Source organism: Bufo bufo, chromosome 2, assembly GCF_905171765.1.
Source record: "Bufo bufo chromosome 2, aBufBuf1.1, whole genome shotgun sequence".
NCBI classification, from domain to species: Eukaryota; Metazoa; Chordata; class Amphibia; order Anura; family Bufonidae; genus Bufo; species Bufo bufo.
Window position 1 is genome coordinate 571833141 of NC_053390.1, and position 27517 is coordinate 571860657.

The 27517-nt window shown below is 42.5% G+C and overlaps 1 protein-coding gene across 1 annotated transcript in view; it reads right to left on the bottom strand.

Annotated features, from left to right (window-relative positions):
* STPG2 (sperm tail PG-rich repeat containing 2) overlaps positions 1-27517 on the bottom strand; it is a 1039376-nt gene that overhangs the window by 717950 nt on the left and 293909 nt on the right. The window contains exon 12 of the mRNA XM_040419865.1: positions 25644-25809. Within this exon, the coding sequence (XP_040275799.1) occupies positions 25644-25809 (166 nt within the window). The remainder of the gene's footprint in view (positions 1-25643; positions 25810-27517) is intronic.

The following is a 27517-nucleotide window of genomic DNA, read 5'->3' on the forward strand; positions in this document are numbered from 1 at the left end:
TGCCCCTTCACAGTAACGATGCCCAGATATATGCCCCATCACAGTAGTTATGCAAATATATGTGCTCCCTCACAGTAGTTTTGCCCTAGTATCTGCCACTCACAGTAATATGCCAAGTTATGTGACCCCTCACAGTAATATTCCCAGATATATGCCCATATCACAGTAATATGCCACCTCACAGTATTTATGCCCTGATATGTGTCCCCTTACAGTAGTTATACAAAGATATATGCCCCTTCACAGTAATATGACCAGTTATGTGCCCCCTCACAGTAACATGCCCAGTTATATGCCCCCTCACAGTAATATGCCAAGTTATGTGACCCCTGACAGTATTATGCCCAGGTATATGCCCCCTTCACAGGAAGTAAAAAAATAAAAAAAAATAAAAACTCTACATACTCACCTCATTCATCTGATGATCTCCCCAGCAGCAGGATGATACATGGAACTGCTGGTCTGTGTAGGAGGAGGAGGAGCACAGCTGACTCCTGGTTGGCCCCGCCCCCTGCACAGACCAGCAGTGTGGAGTGCCAGCAGGGGGGAGGAATGATGAAACAGGGAGCGGACTGCTCTCTGCTTCATCATTGGAGGCAACTGTCTCTGCGTCCTATGGAAGCAGAGACAGCTGCCTGAGAGTGGGATATACCTCCCCCATTCCGGGACCATGGGACAGCCGCTGAAATACGGGACTGTCCTGCCAGATTTACCAGAAGCATAAGCAGGATTTTGTGAAGATGGGATTCACAGCCATAAACATGGACATACGCATAGTTAGATAGTACATGCATATGCACAACAAAAAATGGACACGGTGATATATATATATATATATATATATATATATATACTGATATACATACACAAATATATATATGTATATATATATATATATATATACACACACACACAGTATACACACTTTCACTCATTAAAAAAACATTATACATGCTCTGACACACCTGTCCACATATTCTATACTGCTTTTTCTAGTATAATGCACTGTATTATATACTGGCCATTTAGCATATTTTGTGTGATTTATAAAGATGATCTTTTAGGTATAGTTCACATTTCTTTTATCCTATACTTCAACTTTTGTACATGTATTATGTACAATAGCAGTAGAGACAATTCTGACATTTGTGGTCATTCTGGGAATTTTTAGGGCCATGTGTTTGACCATGTGCTATTATCATTATATTCTTTCATACTTGTTTTAGCACAAAATCTATTCATTATTTTTCAACTTTGGCACAGCACAGTAAAAAGTGATAAGATATTCCACAGAACTGCAGTGCACTTCATATTTGGGATAGAGGTCAGGAGTAGTGTACAGTTAATACTTTTAACTGAGAAGTATCAGTTCCAGAAGTACAGAACACATTTCTATTTAACATTCATATCTGAATCTACTGTATGATTAACTAGAAACAGGTGCTGACCCCTCGCTCTTCCTGCTATAAACCAGTGGTATACAGTTGTAGTACTATGCAGAGTCCTACACGTGTCTTAACATAACAGACAAGTCTGTTATTTAATCTTATCCAGCTTCTGCTTACCTTAAAGTTGAAATAATCTAACCCTTATTAAATAAATGTAACTAAATAAACACAATAGGAACAATATGTATATGTGGCCTCTGGTTTGTATGGTGCTTTTTTATCATATATACACAATGGCCTTACGCACAATAGTAAATTCTTATTTTTTTCTACATAGTAATGCAACACCCATATAACCCATATAACCCATAACCCAGAATTTAACTCTCAATACTCCACAATAACGGAAGAAGCAATTAGGAAGCCGCAGGATGACATAAACTACTGCTATCCATGAGTTACAATAAAAGCTGTCTCATATAGTTAATTATGACAATGTTCTGTGGGCATATAAGTGAAAATTGGAATTTTATGGACAAAATGTCTCGTTATATCCAGTTTCTAAAGGGTTCACATCAGTTGCAGTTGCACTTAGGCCCTTAAACCCGCTTGTCTTCAGAGTTACTAAAGTAAAGTAAATAGGGGTCTGTGTATTTTCTATTAGGTGAGACTACATAGGCCTCAGTTGATGCAGCAGAATCTTCATTTATTTATCCACCTCCTCATGGTCAAGGTGTTTTCAGCAGCAGGCAATTGTATGTATGGTTTGGAGTCTTAAGTTTGGGCTCTGCTCTTGGGTCTGAATAAATTGCCGGGTCTGATTGGGGTTAGAATTAATTCTGGAGGATCAAATTATTATTTTTTTGTGTGGTAGGGGGGGGGGGGGGCGTGAAGAGTCTGGATTCATTTGGGGTTCTGCTATTTTTTCATTTAGGAGTCTAAATTGGGGTCTGAGTTAATTTTGTCATCTGGAACTTTGTGAAAAATCATAGTAAAAAGGATACATTAAAATGGCAGAACTACTGTAGAACAGCAGCCTTCCAATCTCTGCTATGTATGTCATTGCATTATGGCTGTATATTATCCTAGAGTACCTCCGTAATACACCATGTGATATAGACATATTTTTTAAAAACAGATAAAAAAATAATCCTATTGAGAAAAGAGAAAAAACACGGCGCCAGGCACTACATAGCATAGTCCCAAAAATGAAGTGAAAATGATGGCACACACCAGAATAGTCCAAATCAGTCTTTATTCTTGAGCAAGAAAATCTTTGACAATGGTAGCGGGGGCACGAGACACCACACAGGCATGGTAGGTAGACTACATAGCGTAGTACAGTCAAGAGGCACCAAAATAAGCTACACAAGGCTTGTGTGGTAAAGATCTCACCTTCTTAGGTTGTGATAAGCCACAACCACTAGTAAAACATAAAAAAGGCTGAATGACCCAGGTACTGGTTAGCAACAGGTGTCCAAACGACGCCACAACATGACACCCGATGTGAAGAAGGATGCAGAGTAGGCACTGGGGACCTCAAGGAAGCACAGTGGCCTTCAGCACTGAAGCAATTGAAGAAAATCCAAGCTATATTGATTATAAAACCATAAATACTGAATTTTCTTCAATTGGTTGGAGTCAGTGTTTTCAACTGCTGTTCCTTGAGGCCCCCCAGAGTCTACTGTGCATCAAATACAATCTGACAGGAGAAAACTGTATTTAATAACAGGCAAACAGGGTACAATAGGGCCCCATATAATGTTACTAGAGCCTTAATACAATGTCGTAGAAGCTGTAATATTTGAGGTTTCTAACATATTGCGTCTCTGTACAACTTGAGCCCTTTAAGAGGTATTACCATTTTGGACATTGGGGGCATATCGGTAGGATATGCCCCCAAAGTCTGATAGATGCTGGTCCCAGAGGGACTTAGAAAGGAGTCCGCAAAGTGCCGTAGGGCACATTGTGCATGCGCGAGCACGGCACGCTCAGCTATTTTCAGAAATTGGATTGAAATGAATGGGAAGTGGACCACGCAAGTGCAGCCACTGCTCCATTCACTTCTATGGGGCTTACGGAAATAGCCGAGCCACTGCTCAGCTATTTTCGGCAGTCCCATAGAAATGAAATAAGGGTAGCCGCGGATGGGCAGTGCACCATCCGGCACTTTGTGGGGTCCATTCTAAGTATAGATGTGTGAACCTAAACCTATCAGACACTGGGGGCATATCCATGTGTCTCAACTAAATGAGCTCAATTATGTAGAATGAGGTCTAATATTCATTATCATCATTATCACCAGTGGGATTAAGAAGTGGTTGGTTGGTTGGGTACAATTTTTTTTATTAAACCACCATGGGTGACAGGTCATCACTCCAGGATCTAAACAACATGGACTGGTGGGGATCAATGTCAGGGAGCCAGAGCAGAATTTTAAAGGTTTATACTTTACATAGTTCATTACATTTCAAATCTAAGGCAGTTTTAAGGGATCCTATCATTGCAAAATTACTGTAGTTCATAAGGAAATAATACTGTCACCTCAAATTAGTTATACTGAATAAAATACAACTTTTAACTAGTTATGCTTAATAACCTGCTGCTGACTCGCTGAATGGCCAAAAATATAATAAAACAGGATACTGCAGAAAATGTTTTGATCTCTAATGCTTTGAGTAATAAATCTATTAGTTTATAGTCTTTCATAAACTTTATGAGGCATTCTAATTCTGATATTTCATTTTTATGGCAAACAGTGTAATGAAAAAAGAAAAGTCATGTATAAGACATTAATCAAAGTTTATGACAAACACCACACAAGAAATAGGTTCTGCCTCAATGTAAAGCAATTCTCATTTAATTACACATCTAATTTAATTGCATTCATCAAATCTAGGGGAAGTGATTATGCTAAACTAAACATCACCAACATATTAAGTAGAAATGTAGAGAAATAGGCTCTTCCAAAATATCATTTAACAACAATATCATTAGTTCACGCAAAAAAAAAGATGCATTCAACTATTCGGTCTATGGGTGACCTGTTATGGCTATGTACGACCTGGAGCCCTCAAGTGGATATCCAATTGTGGTGTTAAACATTTTGTACAATGCTTACATGCCGCATTATTTTACAGGTCATAGATTTCATCATCAAAGTTGAGTATGTTTGTATTTTCATTGCTTCATTGCATTACTTATCTTGCACAGATTACAGTTTGTAATATAGTCTATTCACATTCAGGAAAAGTAACTGACTGCATTATAGAACTCGGATAAAGCTGCTAGGACAAGCTTGTCAACTATTTGCTGTGACAATCAGCTATATTAAGATTTGAGAATACAAACTGCAGAATATAGGCAAGAATATGAACATGATAAGTTATCAAGCTAAAAAATTTTTTTTTAAAGGTTTACATTTTAAATGTTAGTATGAGTGGATGAGGACGATTGTGCAGAAACGTCAAATTATAATGTTTTAAATCTTTGCTTATTTATTCAAGAAGTAAGAATTAAAATTGTGCATTGACATAAGTATTCGGACCCTTTACTTAGAATTTAGTTGAAGCACCTTTGGCAGCGATTTACAGCCTCCAGTCTTCTTGGCTATAATGCCACAAGGTTTGCACACCTGGATTTGGGAAGTTTCCACCATTCTTCTCTGTAGATTCTCTCAAGCTCTGCCAGGTTGGATGGGGACTGTCAGTAAACAGCCATTTTCAGTTCTTTCTGGAGACATTCAGTTAAGTTCAAGTCAGGGCTCTGGCTTGGCCACTCAAGGACATTCACAGAGTTGTCTTTAAACCACTCCTGTGTTGTCTCGGCTGTGTGTTTAGGGCTATTGTCTTGTTTGACAGTAAACCTTCGGCCCAGTCTGAAGTCCAGAGTGCTCTAGATCAGGTTTTCATTAAAAATATCTCTGTACCAGCTTTCCCTCAACTTTGATAAGTCTCCTTGACCCAGCTGCTGAAAAACAACCCCACAGCATGATACTGTCACCAACATACTTCACTGAAGGGATGGATAGTGTTGGGCAGGTGATGAGTTTCCTCCAGACATGATGCTTAGAATTTAGGCCAAAAACTTGCTTTCATAAGACCAGAGAATCTTTCTTCTCACAGTCTGACAGTCCAATATTTGTACACTTTTATGTGTCTTTTGGAGACAATTCTCTCAGGCCACTCTGCCATAAAGCCCAGACTGGGGGAGTGCTGCAGTGATGGTTGACCTTCTAGAATTTTCTTCCATCTGTACACAGGCTCTTTGGAGCTCAGTCAGAGTGACTCTCTGGCCAAGGTTCTTTTCCCCTGATTACTTAGTTTGATGAGGCGGCAAGCTCTAGGAATAGTCTTGGTTGTTCCAAACTTCTTCCATTTAAGAATGATGCTATTGTGCTATTGGAAACTTTCAGAAAATTTGTATACCCTTCTCCATATCTGTGCAGTTCTTTCCTCTCCATGGTTTATTATTATGATCTGATGTGCATTGTCAGCTGTGAGAACTTAAACAGAGGTATATCTTTCCAAATCACGTTGAATCAACTGAATTTACCACAGGTGGACTCCAATCAAGATGTAGAAACATCTTAGAAATAATGAATAGAAATGGGAGGCCCCCAGAGATAAATTTAAAGTGTCATAGCTGAAAACTTAGGTCAATGCAAAATTTTTGTTTTTCCTTTTTACTAAATTTGCGTAGATTTCTATAATTCTATTTTAGATCGTTATGGGGTATTGAGTGCGGAATTATTGGGAATAAATCTAACTTTATTCATTTTAGCACAAGGCCGCAACATAACAAAATGAGAAAAAGTAAAAAGGTCTGAAGACTTACCAAATGCACTGTGTGGCTATATATATATATATATATATATATATATATATATATATATATATATATATATAAATGTGGATACAAAAAGATTATATACTCTTGAAGTTACAGCCAGGCAGTGTATACATACAGTAGACATCATAGGCCCCATAAAAAAATTAAAAAGGGCTCCCAGAAAGATTTAAGACACTTTTATAATTTTATTTAAGGAGAAATGTTGAAATTAAAACTTTAACACTTTCGGCCACTTTACCCAACCTCTATTTCAAAAAGTAGAACAGGTACATAATAAATATGAACATCATATTTCACAATGTATAATATAAATAAATTGATAAAAATCACCCATAAAGCTATACATCCTCTGCTTTCCCACACATGAAAATATAATGGTGGCCTCCAGACACCACCAGATAAAGCTTATAGGAATTTTTACAGTTGCCACTAGACTGCAAAAATCTCTATGCACTGTGCTCACCCTAGTGGTGCATTGATGATAGATATGTCACTGATTATAGTTAGAATCAGCTTAAAGGGGCTCTCTTGACATTGAATTTCTTAGTAAATCCTTGAATTCCTCATAAAATTTTGTAACATCTGTCCTTAGAACTGCATTGAGCAGTTCCTCTTAAACATGTATAACTAAATTGTCAACCAGTGCTTCCACTCCCCTTGTCTATGGATCATGTCTCCATGCATTCCAGACTGTATAGGGACACATCCAATTGAAAAGGGGAATGGTAATGTTCAGTTATGTCAATTTCTTCATATATTTTCAGGGCTAATGACACAAAGCACAGTTGTAACCATCCTTTGATGGGTTGCATCACAAGGGGAATAAATGCCCGTAATGAGAACATAGTCCTACCACTTTACAGATCACTAGTCAAACCACACATGGAGTACTGTGTACAGTTCTGGGCTCCTGTGAACAAGGCAGACATAGCAGTGCTGGAGAGGGTCCACAGGAGGGCAACTAAAGTAATAAGTGGAATGGGTGGACTACAGTACCCTGAAAGATTATTAACATTAGGGTTATTCACTTTAGAAAAAAGACGACTGAGGGGAGATCTAATTACTATGTATAAATATATCAGGGGTCAGTACAGAGATCTATCCCATCGTCTATTTATCCCCAGGACTGTGACTGTGACGAGGGGACATCCTCTGCGTCTGGAGGAATGAAGGTTTGTACACAAACATAGAAGAGGATTCTTTACGGTAAGAGCAGTGAGACTATGGAACTCTCTGCCTGAGGAGGTGGTGATGGTGAGTACAATAAAGGAATTCAAGAGGGGCCTGGATGTATTTCTGGAGTGTAATAATATTACAGGCTATAGCTACTAGAGAGGGGTCGTTGATCCAGGGAGTTATTCTGATTGCCTGATTGGAGTCGGGAAGGAATTATTTTCTCCTAAAATTAGGAAAATTGGCTTCTACTTCACAGGGGTGTTTTTGCCTTCCGCTGGATAACAGACTGAACTGAATGGACAGATGACTTTTTTCAGCCTTATAAACTATGTTACGCTGCGGAATATGGTGGCTCTATATAAAGATTATTATTATTTTTAATTATCCTTTACAAACAGCCATCAGATTATGGTGATACAAATATGCTGTTTTAGGGATAGATTTCCTTCTTATAGATTTCATTTTACCAATTAGTTTAGTCGAATATCAAAACGCTTAGGAATGAAAGGGCAGCAGGGTGCTTTTATGGCATGATACCTGATACAAAAGACATACTGTACAGCCCGCTGTTGCTAACTGATGGAGATAACGATTCCTGTAACTCTGGTTATGCTGTGACCTTTTCACTTATTCATGTGTAATATTTTTATGATCATATAATAAAGTGATTGAATGGGGACATATTCTGATCTAACATGATTATACTTTACTGTAAATAAAACCAGGAGATTTAAGCCGTCCAAACCGGGTCCCAGGTCAGAGACCTGTCAATGAAGCAGAGCCCGGCAGTGAGAAGCTGGCACAGAGCTTCCTCCCATGACTCTTCTGCCCGTTCCCTGTAACGTTGCAGTGTTTCAGAGCGATAGCTATTTGTGATGAAGGAGACAGTCAGGATTTCATACTGCCATCATAAATCTCTTTACAGGTTCGCTTTTATTCCTACTCTTTGCTCACCTTGGATCATTACAGTTTATATCTAAATATAATACACATAAATATGAGTTACTTTATAAATGCAATGCATTAGCTATCATATATAAATCCTATGTTACAGCCTGTATTCTAGTCCACAGTTGTAACCTCAGGATGGTTAATATTAAAACAGTCAAGATTATCAACAGAAACGGTATACCCTTAAAGGGCCACTACCATCAATATCTTTATCACAATATCTCTCTACAACTGCTGCACCTCCTGCACTTTGATTGACAGGGCCAGGCAGTTTAATGTGATCACATCTGGTCCTGACCTCCTAAAGTCTATCAAAGTAGAGAGGGCACAGAGAGAGCAGAGCCTCTAGGTGTAATGGCAACGCCCCCATTGCTTCTAGAGACTAATTTGCATATATTTAAACATAATTTTTCTCGCCAATGCGGCACATATGAATATGGAACCAGCACAGATGCCTTCAGCTGCTAAGCACACATGTAACAGGTCAGCCAGTTTCATAGGTACAAAACTGCTGACAGATGCCCTTTAATTTTCTCCTTTGGACTTTCAGCACAGGAAAAAGTCTCGGTTGACTTCCTCAGTCAGACCATTCACTCTGACCATAGAGGGATGACTAAAAGCATCTTATATTACATTGATAAATGCAATGCTCTTCTTGGAACATTTTTATCTAGTCCAACAATAAAGCTGTCATACTATTATCCTAATCCTACTAATCTACTGTTATACTAGCAGATAACATATTTCCCTTACAGCAGCAGTAAACTGACAATGGATTAACTATCCATAAAGGAGTTTTATCCCTCTGTACTGACTGCTACAGAAGAACTATATTTTGTATTTCATTTTCAATGGTACAGTACTGCCCAAAAGAAAAAGCGTATAACGTACAGCGGCTCACCCTCGCTACGTATGGGTAGGTGCTCACCCTCTGGTCCTACCCTCAGGACTCAAAGGATAAAGAATTATATAGAGAATTGAGGGGGCACTCACAAAAGGGATCACTAGATAGATGTAGTACAGATATTTATTAATAGTATTAAGAACATCCCCTAAAAATCACTAAAACATATATAAAATAAATATGCACTGACAATATTCGCTGACAATATTCCTGACACCAAACTCTAAAGATGAATTAGGGATTGCCGACAATGTGATATAATAACACGGTAATTGTCCCAATAAGAGTTCTGTTCCACCCAGGTGCAGGGATAAAGTCAATGGTAATGCAATTGATACCGGCCTGTTGGTGCGGTGATAGTGCTGATGTCCCTTTATCCGTTTAGGACATACAGAGGTAGGTGGCAGATTTGGAGACTGAACTCCAGTACTTACAGTCTCTTTATCGCTTGCAATGCTCCGGTCTAACCCTTCCTGGCTGGCTCTGTGCAGCGCTGATATCCCAGGCGGCCGTACACTCACCGCGTCCTGCGTTGTGCACTCGGCCAAGACGTGGCGTCCCACGTGACCTGGTTCTCTAGGGTGCCGGCTGGACGCTGCGCTGACGTCACTGGTGTGCGACTTAGCCTCCGATACTGTGCTGGAGAGAAATCACATATGCCAATATCTTTAAGGTGAAGAGCTTGCTTGTTCTTTTCCGGAATCCACGCTCACTCTGTCTATGCCAGACGCGTTTCAGGGTCATACACCCCTTCCTCAGTGGCCAACTGAGTGAGTGGATTCTCACTCCTTATATGTGGGTTTTCGCATTTCCCACAATCCCACTTTTCTGGGCTTCACCTAATAGGTGGGATGGATCACATTGTTGCTTGATTGTATCACTATTCACAGCACACTATGACTTATTCTAAAACATAGTTAAATGAAGTTTATAACCATAAATAACATTCCATATATTTATTAACAATAAAAACAGGTTCATGGAGAAGACTCAACGGTCAGAATGACATTTTGAAGAAAATCGCACCTAAAACGCATCCAAACCGCATTCAGTGTGAACTGCGCCATACGTGCGATTTCACTATTTTAATGCTTTGCAGGGTATTAGAATGGAGCCTATCCATATATATTCTTTTGGCATACATTGATTAATAATTTTCTTGCCAAATTTGTTGATTGTGTTTCAGAGGAGCCTTCCAGTGAGGAGGGGAGATCACAGCGCTGATAGTCAGCGTACTGCGATTTCCCATCCCCACCGGACGACCCCCCATTATTCACAGAAACCCAAATACCTCCATCTCGGCATTGAGACCTCTGGGAACAATGGTGTCAAATTCAAAGATTCTGCGGGATTCTTGCCTAGACATGTGGGCAATGTGGTTACCCCCTCTCCATAGTTTTTTGACCCTTTCTATGGCTGTAAATCATCTATGGCTGTAAATCAGCCAGCTGTTCTGTTTCTGATTGTCCTTGTTCACTTTAACAGTTGGGGCTACTTTACCTGCTAAATTATTGGCTGACAATAAATGGGTTTTTTAAGTGTGGCAGGTGTGCGAATTGCAAAATAACAAGTTTCCCCAAAAAAACCACTGCAGTAGTGTCCACAGTAAACTCCTTTAGTCTAGAAATACAAGAGTGCTTAACCTGTGATTCAACTGATGTTATCTATGTATTGGAATGTGGATGTAGGAAACAGTACATAGGTAGGACAAAAAGAACACTCAAAAAGAGGGTAGCGGAACATGTGGCAAATATTAAAAAAGGCCTAGAGACACACTCCCTATCAAAGCACTTCAAAGTTCAACATAATTGTGACCCAACCAGCCTTAGATTTACAGCCATAGAAAGGGTCAAAAAACTATGGAGAGGGGGTAACCACATTGCCCACATGTCTAGGCAAGAATCCCGCAGAATCTTTGAATTTGACACCATTGTTCCCAGAGGTCTCAATGCCGAGATGGAGGTATTTGGGTTTCTGTGAATAATGGGGGGTCGTCCGGTGGGGATGGGAAATCGCAGTACGCTGACTATCAGCGCTGTGATCTCCCCTCCTCACTGGAAGGCTCCTCTGAAACACAATCAACAAATTTGGCAAGAAAATTATTAATCAATGTATGCCAAAAGAATATATATGGATAGGCTCCATTCTAATACCCTGCAAAGCATTAAAATAGTGAAATCGCACGTATGGCGCAGTTCACACTGAATGCGGTTTGGATGCGTTTTAGGTGCGATTTTCTTCAAAATGTCATTCTGACCGTTGAGTCTTCTCCATGAACCTGTTTTTATTGTTAATAAATATATGGAATGTTATTTATGGTTATAAACTTCATTTAACTATGTTTTAGAATAAGTCATAGTGTGCTGTGAATAGTGATACAATCAAGCAACAATGTGATCCATCCCACCTATTAGGTGAAGCCCAGAAAAGTGGGATTGTGGGAAATGCGAAAACCCACATATAAGGAGTGAGAATCCACTCACTCAGTTGGCCACTGAGGAAGGGGTGTATGACCCTGAAACGCGTCTGGCATAGACAGAGTGAGCGTGGATTCCGGAAAAGAACAAGCAAGCTCTTCACCTTAAAGATATTGGCATATGTGATTTCTCTCCAGCACAGTATCGGAGGCTAAGTCGCACACCAGTGACGTCAGCGCAGCGTCCAGCCGGCACCCTAGAGAACCAGGTCACGTGGGACGCCACGTCTTGGCCGAGTGCACAACGCAGGACGCGGTGAGTGTACGGCCGCCTGGGATATCAGCGCTGCACAGAGCCAGCCAGGAAGGGTTAGACCGGAGCATTGCAAGCGATAAAGAGACTGTAAGTACTGGAGTTCAGTCTCCAAATCTGCCACCTACCTCTGTATGTCCTAAACGGATAAAGGGACATCAGCACTATCACCGCACCAACAGGCCGGTATCAATTGCATTACCATTGACTTTATCCCTGCACCTGGGTGGAACAGAACTCTTATTGGGACAATTACCGTGTTATTATATCACATTGTCGGCAATCCCTAATTCATCTTTAGAGTTTGGTGTCAGGAATATTGTCAGCGAATATTGTCAGTGCATATTTATTTTATATATGTTTTAGTGATTTTTAGGGGATGTTCTTAATACTATTAATAAATATCTGTACTACATCTATCTAGTGATCCCTTTTGTGAGTGCCCCCTCAATTCTCTATATAATTCTTTATCACTGCCCAAAAGAAAAAGCCAAACATTTAAGAAAAATGTTTTTTATGAATATTGAGTTAACTTCATAGTTGAGATCCTATAATGTAGTGAGACAGTTTTTCACCCTATATCAGACTGCTAAATAGATCCTGATGTAAAGACTACCCTCCCCTACATGCAAATCACCAGGACGAGCATAGCCAACACGGAGATCTTGGAGACTGTAGGCTTTGTCACAACCTGAAAACATGTCTATGCTTCATATAAGGTCATTCATTTTTACATGCAACATATAATAATAGTGTAACAATAATACACAGTTTGAGAACCAAGTCAATTAACTTACTAATATGCTTTTCATAAAACTGCTTCATTCAGTGTCCATGAGACTGATGGAAACAGCCAAGTGCTGAGAAGGGAGTACATTGACTGCTTGCAGTGTGATGAAATACATTAAAGGGGTTACGCTATGATTGAATCAGACGTCATATAGTACATACTATCTCTAGCAAAGTTACCTCACATGCATCCAGAGCTACCCCATTTATTGCACAAATTGTTCTGCTAGATTCCAGCTGACAGCTCAGAGGGCATGGCCTTTATCAGGGGGCATGTCCTTTCAGCTGACGCTCTCTCCTTATCACAGCTCAGGGGATGTGTGCTTTCTTAGAGGGCATGTTCTTTCTAATTTAGCTCTCTCACTGCAACTGTCACAGCTTCTAACAGAACATACAGGTGGTGGCAGTTGAAGAATGGAACTGAGCATGTGTGACCAACTCAGTAGGTGGACATAAAGAGTACTGTACAGCTTAAAGGGATTCTGTCATCAGAATTTAGGCCCATAACCTAAACATATGGCGAGGTCCCTACTAATACACTGAATCCTAAAGTGACCTTATCAAATGCGCCTGTGGCTCTATAATCATATAAAACAGGTTTATATAACCTGTCACTCACGTCACAAATTTGTCCAAGGGGACGTCTCATGATACAGGGTGCCCGGCTGCAGCCATCTTGTTTTGGTGCCCAGCTCCGCCTTCTGAATTGAAATCGCCGCCCTCCCTTTCATTAGAGCCGCCTACCTCAGTTCATCGCCGCCTCTCTAACGTCCGCTCTCCTCAGCCAGATCTCGCTCGTGCGCACTAGGTATAAGCTGATGCGCCCGTGCGGACTCCTGGCAGGGGCCTCGTTAACCCCTCAAGGACGCAGGGCGTACCGGTACGCCCTATTTCCCGAGTCCTTAAGGACTCAGGGCGTACCAGTACGTCCTAACTTTAAATACAGATTCCAGCGCAGCGGGGGTTAATGGGAACGGGATGCCGGCTGAAATCATTCAGCCAGCATCCTGTGACAACGCCAGGGAAGGTCATGTGACCCCCCCCCCTATCGGCGATCGCAATTCAGACCTGCGGTTTGCTGCGCTTTTTGCAGTTTCTGATCACCGCGGGGATCAGAAACCTTAGTGTCCCTCAAACAGATTTTACACCCCCCCCTGCACCCCTGCATGATTTTTTGCCGGCGAGTGGTGCAAGGGGGGGGAGTTGTGGGTGGTGGGGGCGGTGCGGGAGGCCCGCCTCCCCTTGAAAATTCGTTGGTGTTCAGTGAGTATACCAGGGTGCCAGCACATTGCTGGCACCCTGGTATAAACGGCTGACATCGGTGATGCGATGTCAGCCATTTAACCCTTTCCATACAGCTAAAGGGTTAATGACGCCCCCTCCGCATTGTGATTGACAGGGCCAGGGAACGGAATAGTTCTCTGCTGACCCTGCCTGTTTTCATTCAATATCTGGCGCCTGCGCCGCGGCCGTACCTATCTTCAATCTGCGCAGGCGCACTGAGAGGCGGCCACTCACTCGGCCGTTTGCTCCTCAATGCGCCTGCGCCGGGTGTAGATGTGACGTCATCGGCGCAGGCGCATTGAGGATGGAGCGCCGAGTGAGTGGCCACCTCTCAGTGCGCCTGCGCAGATTGAAGATAGGTACGGCCGCGGCGCAGGCGCCAGATATTGAATGAAAACAGGCAGGGCCAGCAGAGAACTATTCCGTTCCCTGGCCCTGTCAATCACAATGCAGAGGGGGCGTCATTACGATCGGAGGATGCGGCTGCTACCAGCAAGTAGCCGCCCTACTTGCTGGTAGCAAGGTAATTTACATATTATAAAAATAGCGTTTTATCAAATTCTACTGAACGAAAATTATTATTTTACTTATGTATGCCGAGATCGCAGTGTAGGGATTATTATTAGCCCTTTAAGGGGTTAAGCAAAGTGCGCATGCGCCGGCCGGTGCACTTCGCTCGAACCTGCCTTGACCGCCCTATTACAGCCATCCAACCTCCTACAGCTAGGTTATACCTAGTGCGCACGCGCGGTATCTGGCTGAGGAGAGCGGACGTTAGAGAGGCGGCGATGAACTGAGGTAGGCGGCTCTAATGAAAGGGAGGGCGGCGATTTCAATTCAGAAGGCGGTGCTTGGCACCAAAACGAGATGGCTGCAGCCGGGCACCCTGTATCATGAGACGTCCCCTTGGACAAATTTGTGACGTGAGTGACAGGTTATATAAGCCTGTTTTATTTGATTATAGAGCCACAGGCGCATTTGATAAGGTCACTTTAGGATTCAGTGTATTAGTAGGGACCTCGCCATATGTTTAGCTTATAGGCCTAAATTCTGATGACAAAATCCCTTTAAGCACCAGGAGATGCTATGATAATGATGAAGAGAGAATATCTCCAAGCTGGAACATTTTAGTAACAGAAAATAAATTGCAAAAGTAGCTAATTTTTCATGTTGAATTATATTGAAATAATGTTTTAGGATGGTACAACCCACTTAAATCATAAAGGGGTTATCTCATTCAGAACTTTAAATCTTACCTAATTTTCTTTAATGGAGTTGTATCTTCTCAGACGGTGATGACATAACAGTAAGATAAGCCATCAAAGTCAGATGGGTGCAGGTCCTACCTCTGAGACCTGGAACCTATTTCCAGAGTGGGCCCCTAAAAGTGAAGGAAAGCGCACTGTGCTTGTCCGCCATCCTCGACTATTTTCAGAAGTCCCATAAAAATAAATGGAGAGCGCACCACACAAGTGCAGTAGTAGTCCATTCACTTCTATCGGACTGTCGTAGACAGATGAGCCAACGTATGGGTATTTTCCGCTGTCTCATAGAAATCAATAGAGGGTGTCAGCAAATGTGCGGCTGCTTTTATTTAAAAATTTGATTCGCCAGTTCGACGAATTTTTCGGGAAAAATTTGGTTTGATCCAAATATATTCACAGTGAATTACATTTAAAAAAAACAGCTATTTCCTGGCTGCTGAGGGCCTTTATAGTGGTGTAGAACACTGTGCCTTGTAGTAACATGCATAGGGAGTCTGCTTTGGTAGTGAAATATTACTGTGAGTCCGTATAACATGCAGATGACAGGCGTCGCTCTTAGAATCACTGCACACTTCACTTATTAGGGCAATCACGGGGCCAAAACTGACCAAATAACTCAAGTGTGAACTCAACCTTATAGGTCGATGTTAGTGCCAAGAAGAAGCGCACACCTTTTACACCCTCGTCAGCTGATTCCACATAGATGTTATCAGAGCCCCCCCTGACAGAGTGGAGAGGGTGTCAGCAGTAAGTTTGTGTTTATGTCACTGATTAATTTGCCCTTCCTCTGATCCGTCAGAACAATAACCCACAAAAAACGGATCCTGTCTGTGGAGAATATGCCTTCACTCAGTCAGCATTTGCTCAATAATCCATCAGTATTGGTAATGCCAAAAAAATCATGAATCACGCTGCAGATTTATCATGGAGACATCATGGAGATTTTAGCGCATATAACCGAAGCGCTGAACGCTGAATAAATTTAGTTTTTCGACAATACTTCAATAAAGATTTTACCACATATAACCACTGCCGACATGAACTGAGAATGTATTTGTCTTTTTGTACTGAAATAGGACACTAAACGCTTTCAACACAACCACCGCACTGACTGACTGCACTGAAATACAAAATAACACATATAACCGCCGCACTGACTGACTGCTACCGCCGCTACTTCCGTGAGCCCCTGCACCACTACTTCCCAGGCAGGTAGGCTGCTGCGAAGCAGGTGCTCTACCCCGGGAACGTTTGGCTCCCGACCTCCCACTGCTGCCACCCTGCTGACTCCCAGCCATGCTTTCAAGACATATAACCGCCGATGTGAACTGAGAATATATTTTTCTTTTTGTGTTGAAATAGGCCAGTAAACACTTTTAGCAGAAATAAATGCACCAGTGAAGTGTGTATATAATTTTCTTTCTGTACTGAAATAGGCCACTAAACCCTTTTGCCAGAAATAACTGCAACAGTGAAGTGCGTAGATTTTTTTCTTTCTGTAATGAAATAGGACACTGAACGCTTTTGCCACAAATAAGTGCACCAGTAAAATGTGTATATTTTTTTCTTTCTATACGCTTTCAACACATATAACTGCAGAAGTGAAATGCGTATATATTTTTCTTGTAGTACTGATATATGATACTAAATATACTGAGATATAAGCCACTAAAGGTTTTTCAACATAACACTTGCACCCCAAGAACAAATTGCTGGAATGACAGAGCTGTATAATGGCTATTTGGATCCCCAAATAATCTTTCCCTGCACTTGTAAATCGCTTTTTTAGCACTGTCCCTAGCACATTCTGATGTCTCTCCCTGCACTAAGATGCTGTGGAATGATTCCTCCCTATCCTTTCCCTGCACTTATAAATCGTTTTTTCAGGGTTTTTTTCAAAATCAGGTTTTTCTAATTGCTGTCCCTAGCGCCTTCTCACGTCTGTCCCTGCACTCTCAACGCTTGAAAATGTCTGACTCTAAGATAGCTGCCGTATTTATAGGGCTGTGACATCACAGGGCTGGCTGGCTGCTGATTGGCTGCATGCATGGCATTATGGGTCAGCCCGCCTTCCCAGAGTCCCTTGCCCCATGTCCGCAGACGTGTAGCCGCCATTGTAGGAAAAATTGCGATTTGTTACCGCGAAGCGCGAGGAAATTCGCAGATTCGAGGATTCGCTCATCTCTAGTCCTGACCATCTATCAATAGTTCAAGATGTTGTACTGTATTGAAGATGACATATTAGATTTAGAAACCAATGAACTCTGGTTAATGGAGACACCATATGGCGGCACATTGAGTGCCTGTATACAGGTTCTGTACACATAGCTATCCTGACATGTTACCAGCTACAGTCCCCATAAGTACAGAGTTCAGTGGGCGACACTTTTCCCCGTAGTGAGCGTTTTTCCATCACGTCACAGCACCTACATTGTGGGATTTTTTGTGTTTTATTCTTACATTGTTCATTTTTGAGCCCACAGGCGGATCTTTTTTAGATATTGCATTTGTAACAAAGGGAAAATCAGGCAGATCTGTATTTGTGTATGGTATCCTGAAGAATTCAATAGTGTTTTCCAAAAAATGACCATTATATATGTAATTAGAATCTTCATTTAAAATGAGAGTATGGTACATTTATTCATTTGCTAAGGTCTCGGTTTTGTATGCCTGAATTCTATCCATCTGGCTAACATTCATGAAATAAGCTACCTGTTGCTTTTATTTCATTCCACTGAGGTGTGTTTGAACACCATTCTGCTGCAGATGATATGAACAGGACTTGGAACATAGAAAAGGACACTACTTGAAAAGAAGGTTTCCCAGGAAATGCACTTTGAAATGTTCCCTGCAGTGGTGCTGTTTGTTAAAAGCCTCGACGCTGTTACAAAGAATTCAAGAGAAGAGATTATTTTCACAAAGCCATTGAGTTTAGTGGTGGCATTTTACAAATTCTATGACATTGATGTCTTCAGTGAAACAACCAATACAGGCCCAAAACAATGGGAATGACATAAGGAAGGTTCTTCATCCTTGAAGTAACCATTTTTAAGACACATGTCCATCAAGTTCAATCTCTCAGATCAATCATACATTATTAATTATTAGAATAACTATAACCATCAATGCCATGTCTTTTAGGGCATATGACATTTTCAGCACCCTTCATCCTGTGTGACCTGTGTCTTCAGTGAAAGGTAACGTTCCATTGAAAGGTGTGGATTAATTATTATTTTCTTTCCCCAAGTGGTAGAGATAGCAGCAGGGAGGGGGACGGGTTGTACATAGCAGATGAGCGTGTGGAGAGAAAGAGAAAAAAAATCCAAGGGCAAGTCGTAGATAAGGAGGAGAATACACAAGGCAGTTTGCAGGGTGATGGCAGCAGCATCCTGAACACACAGATCCAGCATGCATTACAAGAAGGGACACACTCCCATGAGAAAAGTCTGAGACTTCCACAATGAAAGCTTTTTAGCAAAGGTAACCACTAACATATGTAAAAATAATTTTACTCATGTCTAAGGTTTCCATCGACTTTAATTGCATATTTATATTCGTCCACTGTACTCATTAAAGGAGCACTCTCCCTGCCCCATCACGCCTATCAGCTGTGTCAATGGGCTGCTATGTATTTGGTGGGAATTTAAGGGATAACTTTCCCCCCATGAACATAGTTGACCTATAACTATGAATCTACTCTATTCTTTGATCCTAAAATACAGTGTCCTCACCTGTCCCTAAGGTATGCTGTCTTCTGTCAGAACAGCTTAGTCTGATCAAGGATCCACTTAACATCTCCTCATTTCGATCATGTTATAATTTCCTCTTTAGTTGACCTCAATCAAAAGTCTATTATTAGGTAACCATTACTGTATTGAGGTTTGCACTAATCAGACATGAGTATTAAACTGAGTATCCCTTCTAATGACAAGTCGTAGGCTAAAGGAACAGCACCACTGTTTAGAAGATATCAAAATGGCTGCCATAACTCCAACAGGTATGTAGACATTGCAGCATATCATGCATGCTCTTCTTCATATGTCTAGTTGTCACAATGCATTTTTAAAGGGTTTTTGGAGGCCATAAATCTGCATGGTTCTGGCTCCCAGCACTTGAATGGAGAAAAGCTGTAGTACAGCTGTAATAGCAGGCACTACTACTGCCAAATGTACAAAGCTGTGCCTGATAAACAATAAAGGGGAACTATAGTCAGCCAACTGGCGAGTGCCAGGAGTTGGTATCCACTGATATCATATTGATATCCCATTCCAAAGAGGAAAACTAGAAATACCATTTATAGTCTCTCATCAGTTCAATGGAAAACATAGAACATAAGAGATCTCGTTTCACTGAATCCTTCCATGAGAATATTTTGTATTACGACAACATGGCCACATCATCAGGACAATCCTTTTTCGCTTAAGCAGCTACCCTATAATTAACTGGTGGAATTTTTAGTGATCAAATGTTATCAATGAGGAAGTGCCACAGCCAGACAGCTGAGAAGCGCTCACAGGAGCTTCTCAGATCCTCCTCCTTGAATTTCTTTGTTTTGGTTTAGTTTCTCATCTCGTTAGTCTATCTCAGCTGTCATGCAGTTGGACTAATTGCTACCCTTTAAGTTCCTCCCCATAATGCAGTAGTGTGCGGCTGATACAACTTCCTGGAGTGTGTGTGCATGCTGTTCCCAGTTCCCAGGTCCCAGTCCTCTGTCGTCAGTTGTCTGCAAGATAAGTGCTGTTTATGTATTTATGATTTTGTCTTTTCTGGATCCAGGTGACCCTGACTCCCTCCGTGTCAGTGTAGGGAGCCGGTGGTCGTGTCCCTTCACTATTGTAGGGTCTTCAGGTAATAGATAGCCGAGGAACGTGGATATGCGGCCATCCACCTTTGGGGTGTTCACATAGGCTGAGCAGTGAGGGAGAGCGGCAGGTCTATTGCAGGGGTCTCCCTTTGTTCCTTAGTTGTGGATCCAGAGAGACATTGTTTATATGGTATTGTCTTGTTTCCTGTACACCATCCGTGACATTATCAGCCGCCCAAAACCGTCTCAAGCATGGATCCGGTTTCACTTTTGGCTGAACGCTTTCAGGGTCTTTCTTTGGAGGTAGCTGATCTCCGTAAGACTTTTTTCTCAGTTTCAAGTGACCGGTTCAGCTTGCGTTCATGGAGTTTGTGCTGAGCCTAAGATCTCGCTCCCGGATACGTTCTCCGGGGGGTAGTGAGAATTTTGTGCGTTTTAGAGAGGCTTGCAAACTCCATTTTCGCCTTCTTCCCCATTCTATTGGTGATGAAGAACGGAGGGTGGGGATCATTATATCGCTGCTCAGGGGTAACGCTCAGTCCTGGGCCTTTTCGCTGCCGGACGGCCCCTTCGTTCAGTGGATGAATTCTTTTTAGCCCTAGGTCAGATATATGATGATCCGGATCGTATTGCTCTGGCTGAGTCTAGACTACGTCTGTTATGCCAGGGTAAACAATCCGCAGAGATATACTGCTCAGAATTTCGGAGATGGGCAGCAGATACGGGTTGGAATGATGCTGCACTCCGAAGTCAATTTTGCTATGGTCTTTCAGAGGGATTGAAAGATGCATTTGCCTTTCATGAAAGACCTACCTCCTTGGATTCTGCTATGTCTCAGGCTGTTCGTATTGACAGGCGTCTTAGAGAGAGAGGAGAGATCTCTCCTTCCTGTCATACTCAGTCCTGGGACAGTGCAGCGGTCTCATTCTGTGCACAAGGGTCTCAGTCGATGTCAGCCCCTTCTGAGCAGGAGTCCATGCAGCTCGGGTTGATTGCCTCTGACAATAGAAGATTCAGCCCGCAGGGGAGGGTTTGTTTTTGTTGTGGAGGTATAAATCATCTGGCAAATGTTTGTCCCTCTAGGAGATTCAGGCAGTTTTCTGGGAGTAATAAAGAGACAAAAAGGAAAAAAATCTTTTAAAAATGTTCCGTCTGTTACTATTGGCAGGGTTGAGGCGGAAATTGAAGGTTTTCCGTTTGCTTGTAGTTCCCGTTTTGTCCTGCCTGCTAGGGTGGCGCTAGAGAGCAAGAGCATTTTTTGTGAGATTTTTGTGGTTAGTGGAGCAGCTGTCAACCTCATTGATAATCAATTTGCAATAACTCATGGTTTCCAGGTATGCACTTTGGGAAAGGATATTCCTGTTTTTGCTATTGATTCAGCTCCACTTTCTCAGAAATCATTAAAGGGCATAGTTCACAATATCCGTTTAATTGTGAGTGATGCTCATGTTGAGGATGTGTCATGTTTCGTCCTTAGCGGTTTGCCTACTCCTCTAGTGTTGGGGCTACCCTGGCTCACTAAACATAACCCCACCATTGATTGGCAAGCGAGGCAAATAAATGGTTGGAGTAACTTTTGCAGAGAGAATTGCCTCATAACATCTGTTTCTGAGGTTTCTACTAAGACTGTACCACCTTTCCTCTCTGAATTGTTGGATGTCTTCTCTGAGAGTGGAGTTCAGGGTTTACCTCCGCACAGGGAGTATGATTGCCCTATTAATCTCATCCCAGGCACCAAGCTGCCTAAATCTCGTTTATACAATCTCTCCCAACCTGAGAGGGTCTCTATGCGGGCTTATATCTCTGAGAGTCTGAGAAAAGGACACATACGACCCTCGAAGTCACCTGTTGCCGCTGGTTTTTTCTTTGTTAAGAAAAAAGATGGTTCTTTAAGACCTTGTCTGGATTTCAGGGAGCGGAACAGTATCACTATTCGTGACCCTTATACGCTTCCTCTGATCCCGGACCTGTTTAACCAGGTTGTTGGGGCTAAAGTCTTTTCCAAATTAGACCTAAGAGGGGCATACAACCTGGTTAGGGTCAGAGAAGGAGACGAATGGAAGACGGCTTTCAATACCCCTGAGGGCCATTTTTGAGAATTTGGTTATGCCTTTGGGTTTGATGAATGCCCCAGCCGTTTTTCAGCATTTCGTCAACAGCATTTTTTATCATTTAATGGGAAAATTTGTATTAGTGTATTTGGATGACATTTAGATTTTTTCTCCTGATTTCAAGACTCATAAGGAACACTTACGTCAGGTCTTGCTCATCCTGCGGGAGAATAAATTATACGCAAAACTGGAAAAATGTGTGTTTGCGGTTCCAGAAATCCAATTTCTGGGGCTTCTTGTCTCCGCTTCTGGTTTTCGCATGGACCCCGAGAAGGTCCGCGCTGTGCTTGAGTGGGAGCTTCCTGAGAATCAGAAGGCGCTGATGCGTTTTTTTGGGCTTTGCCAATTATTACAGGAAATTTATTTTGAATTTTTCCTCTGTTGTTAAACCACTCACTGATATGACCAGAAAGGGGGTAGATTTTTCTTCCTGGTCGGTAGAGGCGCGTAAGGCCTTTTCTAATATCAAGGAGAGTTTTGCTTCCGCTCCCATCCTAGTACAACCTGATATTTCGTTACCCTTCATAGTTGAGGTTGATGCTTCTGAGGTAGGGGTGGGTGCGGTCTTGTCTCAGGGTTCCTCTCCTGCCAAATGGCAACCGTGTGCCTTTTTCTCAAAGAAACTCTCCTCCGCAGAGAGAAATTATGATGTGGGAGATAGGGAATTGTTGGCCATCAAGTTGGCTTTTGAGGAATGGCGCCATTGGCTAGAGGGAGCCAGACACCCTATTACCGTGTTTACTGACCATAAAAATCTGGCCTACTTGGAGTCAGCCAAGCGTCTGAACCCGAGACAGGCCAGATGGTCTTTGTTCTTTTCAAGGTTTAATTTTGTTGTTACGTTCTGCCCTAGGGTTAAGAATGTGAAGGCAGATGCCCTATCACGTTGTTTTCCGGGAGGTGGGAATTTTGAAGACCCGGGTCCCATTTTGGCTGAAGGTGTGGTGGTCTCTGCTCTATTTCCTGAATTGGAGGCAGAGGTGCAGGCAGCCCAGTCAGAAGCTCCTGATCTTTGTCCTCCTGGGAGGTTGTTTGTGCCTCTCGCTTTGAGACACAAGATTTTTAAAGAACACCACGACACGGTCCTTGCTGGGCACCCGGGGACAAGAGCCACACTGGATCTCATCGCTCGGAGATTCTGGTGGCCTGCGCTTCGTAAGTCGGTTGAGGGTTTTGTGGCAGCTTGCGAGACTTGCGCTCGTGCCAAGGTCCCTCATTCATGGCCATCTGGTCCTCTCCTTCCTTTGCCCATTCCTTCCCGTCCTTGGACACATCTGTCCATGGACTTCTTAACGGACTTGCCTCGTTCCTCGGGGAAGTCTGTGATTCTGGTGGTGGTGGACCGTTTTAGCAAAATGGTGCATTTTATCCCTTTTCCTGGTTTGCCCAATGCTAAGACGCTGGCGCAGGCATTTATTGACCACATTGTCAAATTGCATGGGATTCCTTCAGACATAGTCTCTGATAGGGGCACGCAGTTTGTTTCCAGATTCTGGAAGGCTTTCTGTTCTCGCTTGGGGGTTCGGTTGTCATTCTCTTCTGCTTTCCATCCGCAGTCGAATGGCCAGACAGAGCACGTCAATCAGAATCTGGAGACATATCTGCGCTGTTTTGTGGCGGAGAATCAGGAGGATTGGTGTTCTTTTTTGTCCCTTGCTGAGTTTGCTTTAAATAACCGTCGTCAGGAGTCCTCTGATAAGTCACCATTTTTTGGTGCATATGGGTTCCATCCGCAGTTTGGGACTTTCTCGGAGAGGGCTCTTTCTGGTTTGCCTGATGAGGACAGATTCTCCTCGTCTTTGTCATCTATTTGGCAAAAGATTCAGGATAATCTAAAGAGCATGAGTGAGAGATATAAGCGTGTGGCGGATAAGAGACGTGTGCCTGGTCCGGACCTGAATGTTGGTGATCTGGTGTGGTTGTCTACCAAGAATATCAAATTGAAGGTTCCCTCCTGGAAGTTGGGTCCTAGGTTTATTGGGCCTTACAAGATCCTGTCTGTCATCAATCCTGTTGCCTACCGTCTGATCTTCCTCAGACTTGGAAGATCCATAATGTTTTTCATAAGTCCTTATTGAAACCTTATGTTCAACCTATTGTACCCTCGCCTTTGCCTCCTCCTCCGATTATGGTTGATGGAAATCTTGAATTTCAGGTCTCTAGGATTGTGGATTCTCGTCTTGTCCGCGGTTCCCTCCAGTACCTCATTCATTGGGAGGGTTATGGTCCTGAGGAGAGGATGTGGGTCCCAGTGACGGACATTAAGGCCTCTCGTCTCATCAGGGCTTTCCATAGGTCCCATCCTGAGAAGGTGGGCTCTGAGTGTCGGAGTCCACTCCTAGAGGGAGGGGGTACTGTCACAGCCAGACAGCTGAGAAGCGCTCACAGGAGCTTCTCAGATCCTCCTCCTTGAATTTCTTTGTTTTGGTTTAGTTTCTCATCTCGTTAGTCTATCTCAGCTGTCATGCAGTTGGACTAATTGCTACCCTTTAAGTTCCTCCCCATAATGCAGTAGTGTGCGGCTGATACAACTTCCTGGAGTGTGTGTGCATGCTGTTCCCAGTTCCCAGTTCCCAGGTCCCAGTCCTCTGTCGTCAGTTGTCTGCAAGATAAGTGCTGTTTATGTATTTATGATTTTGTCTTTTCTGGATCCAGGTGACCCTGACTCCCTCCGTGTCAGTGTAGGGAGCCGGTGGTCGTATCCCTTCACTATTGTAGGGTCTTCAGGTAATAGATAGCCGAGGAACGTGGATATGCGGCCATCCACCTTTGGGGTGTTCGCATAGGCTGAGCAGTGAGGGAGAGCGGCAGGTCTATTGCAGGGGTCTCCCTTTGTTCCTTAGTTGTGGATCCAGAGAGACATTGTTTATATGGTATTGTCTTGTTTCCTGTACACCATCCGTGACAGGAAGAGGTGGGCACCTATACTCATTTAAATGAATTGATGTATGGTTGTGGTCTTGAGAAATCCTCCAGAGATAGAGCTCCTCTTTACAGCAGTTGTGCTCTCTGGAAAAGAAAAGGGAGTATTGTACTTTGCCATAAACCACTTATTATGATGTCCATTTGCAACATTTTGTGGAATTTGTGGCACATACTTCATATGGAGGCCTAGGAAATTTTGGCTACTGCTAGAAAGTCAAGTTTACAAGGTTTTTCTTCGAGAAAAATATGTAGACATGCGCATTAAATGTCCAGACAGCTTTATCCTCAGTCTTACAGTTTAGCTATATTAGGGCCCGATTTCATTTGAAGGGACCTAAAGCACTTCATATAAAGAATAAATATTCTCCATGTACAAAATCTTCCATTTTATGAACAGTTAAACTAGAACTTAGCAGTATCCTAGGTATGTGCTGCTACATGGGAACTTTGCAGAAATGTGACTTACCTGGCACCAGAAAAACATTCTGCACAGTAAAATCTCTTGGAACCACGCTGAGGAAAGAACCTTGCTTTCTTTTAGCTTGTAATGTCCTTGGTGGCTTGTATCTAGGTTTACCATGAAGCTTCTCATAGGATTCAGAAACATTATAGGAGCCAGGTGGTGGTATATCCTAAAATGCAAAGTATATGAAAATATATGTCAAATTAACTGAAAATATCTACACATAGTTTCAAATAGAAGCAAGTTGGGAGTTAATCTACCGCTACGTATGTTAGCTATTTTTCTAACAGTGCTTAATATGAAAATGAGTGAGTCAAAGACCAGAAATCTTAAATTATGTATAACACAGCCATTGCCTGGAATCCCGAATGACATAGACCTAATCTGGATATTTCATTACATAGTGTCACTGTTTTGACATAATTCTTAATAACCAGATAGGAAGCGTTTTAGTTTTTGACCTCAATGACTAAAATACTATATTAGTTGTCAGACTACTGCTTAATGACTAAGAGGTCACATTATAGGATGCAATTACTCACTGAGGTAGACTGGATACGTTTCTACATAGTCTGCTCATAGTATGAAGTTAAGTAGCTTCCGCAAGACATTATTATTTTAATTAGAGTAAAATATTCCCATATACTGTATTCATGTAAATACTTGTGGGTAAGAAATCTTATGCACGCAGTGGTGTTATATCCATGGACCCATATGGAGGTGCATGGACTCAAGACACAGACCTATCACTGTCATGTGGTGCTCCTGTGCGGGGAAATAGTCACATAACACATCATCCACTGGAGCAAGCCTCCAACCTCCATATAAGTGAACAAAGTTAGTTTTTAGACATAGTTAAAAAAAAAAAGCTTTTTAGAGATATTACAGAGCCACAGTGGAATCCATTATTTAAAGGGCTTGTCCCACAAAATATATTCTACAGTTTTCAAACCAGCACCTGGATATGAATATTTTTGTAATTGCATACATTAAAATTTTTTGCATAACCGCTGAGTTATTCAATAAAATGTATAGCGCCACCTGCTATGTATTTATTATTTCTTTGTCCTGCTCACTGAGATGGCCGCACATGCTCAGTTTTATCCTTCAACTGCCTCCTGAGCTGTGATAGGGAGAGCTGAGACACGCCCCCTGAGCTGCAGCAGAAAAGACACACCCCCTAAGCTGTCAGCTTGATATAAATCTAGCAGAGCAATGAATGGGGAGATCTCTGGATCCATGTGAGGTTCGGGGCTGGTTCTAGCTTTGTTGGAATGAGATTGTCATCTACTATATGATGTTTAATTTTCATTTGTTTGACATTAATCATGGGATAACCACTTTAACCCCTTAAGGACCTAGGACGTACCGGTACGCCCTATTTCCCGAGTCCTTAAGGACCCAGGACGTACCGGTACGTCCTGACTTAAAATCTGTATTCCGGCGCCCCAGGGGTTAATTGGAACGGGATTTCGGCTGAAATCCTTCAGCCGGCATCCTGTGACAACGCCAGGGGGGGTCATTTGACCCCCCCCGTATCGGCGATCGCAGCAAACCGCAGGTCAATTCAGACCTGCGGTTTGCTGCGCTTTTTGCAGTTTCTGATCGCCGCGGTCAGGGACCGCGGCGATCAGAAACTTTAGCGTGGCTAAAAAAAATATTTTTCACCCCCCCCTGCACCCCTGCACGATTTTATGCCGGGAGGGTGGTGCGGGGGGGGGTGTCGCATGCGGTGGGGGCGGTGCGGGAGGCGGGCGGTGCGGCAGGCGGGATCGCGATCCCCCCGCCCGCCTCCCCATGAATGATCGTTGGCTTCTAGTGGTTATACCAGGGTGCCAGCACATTGCTGGCACCCTGGTATAAACGGCTGGACATGT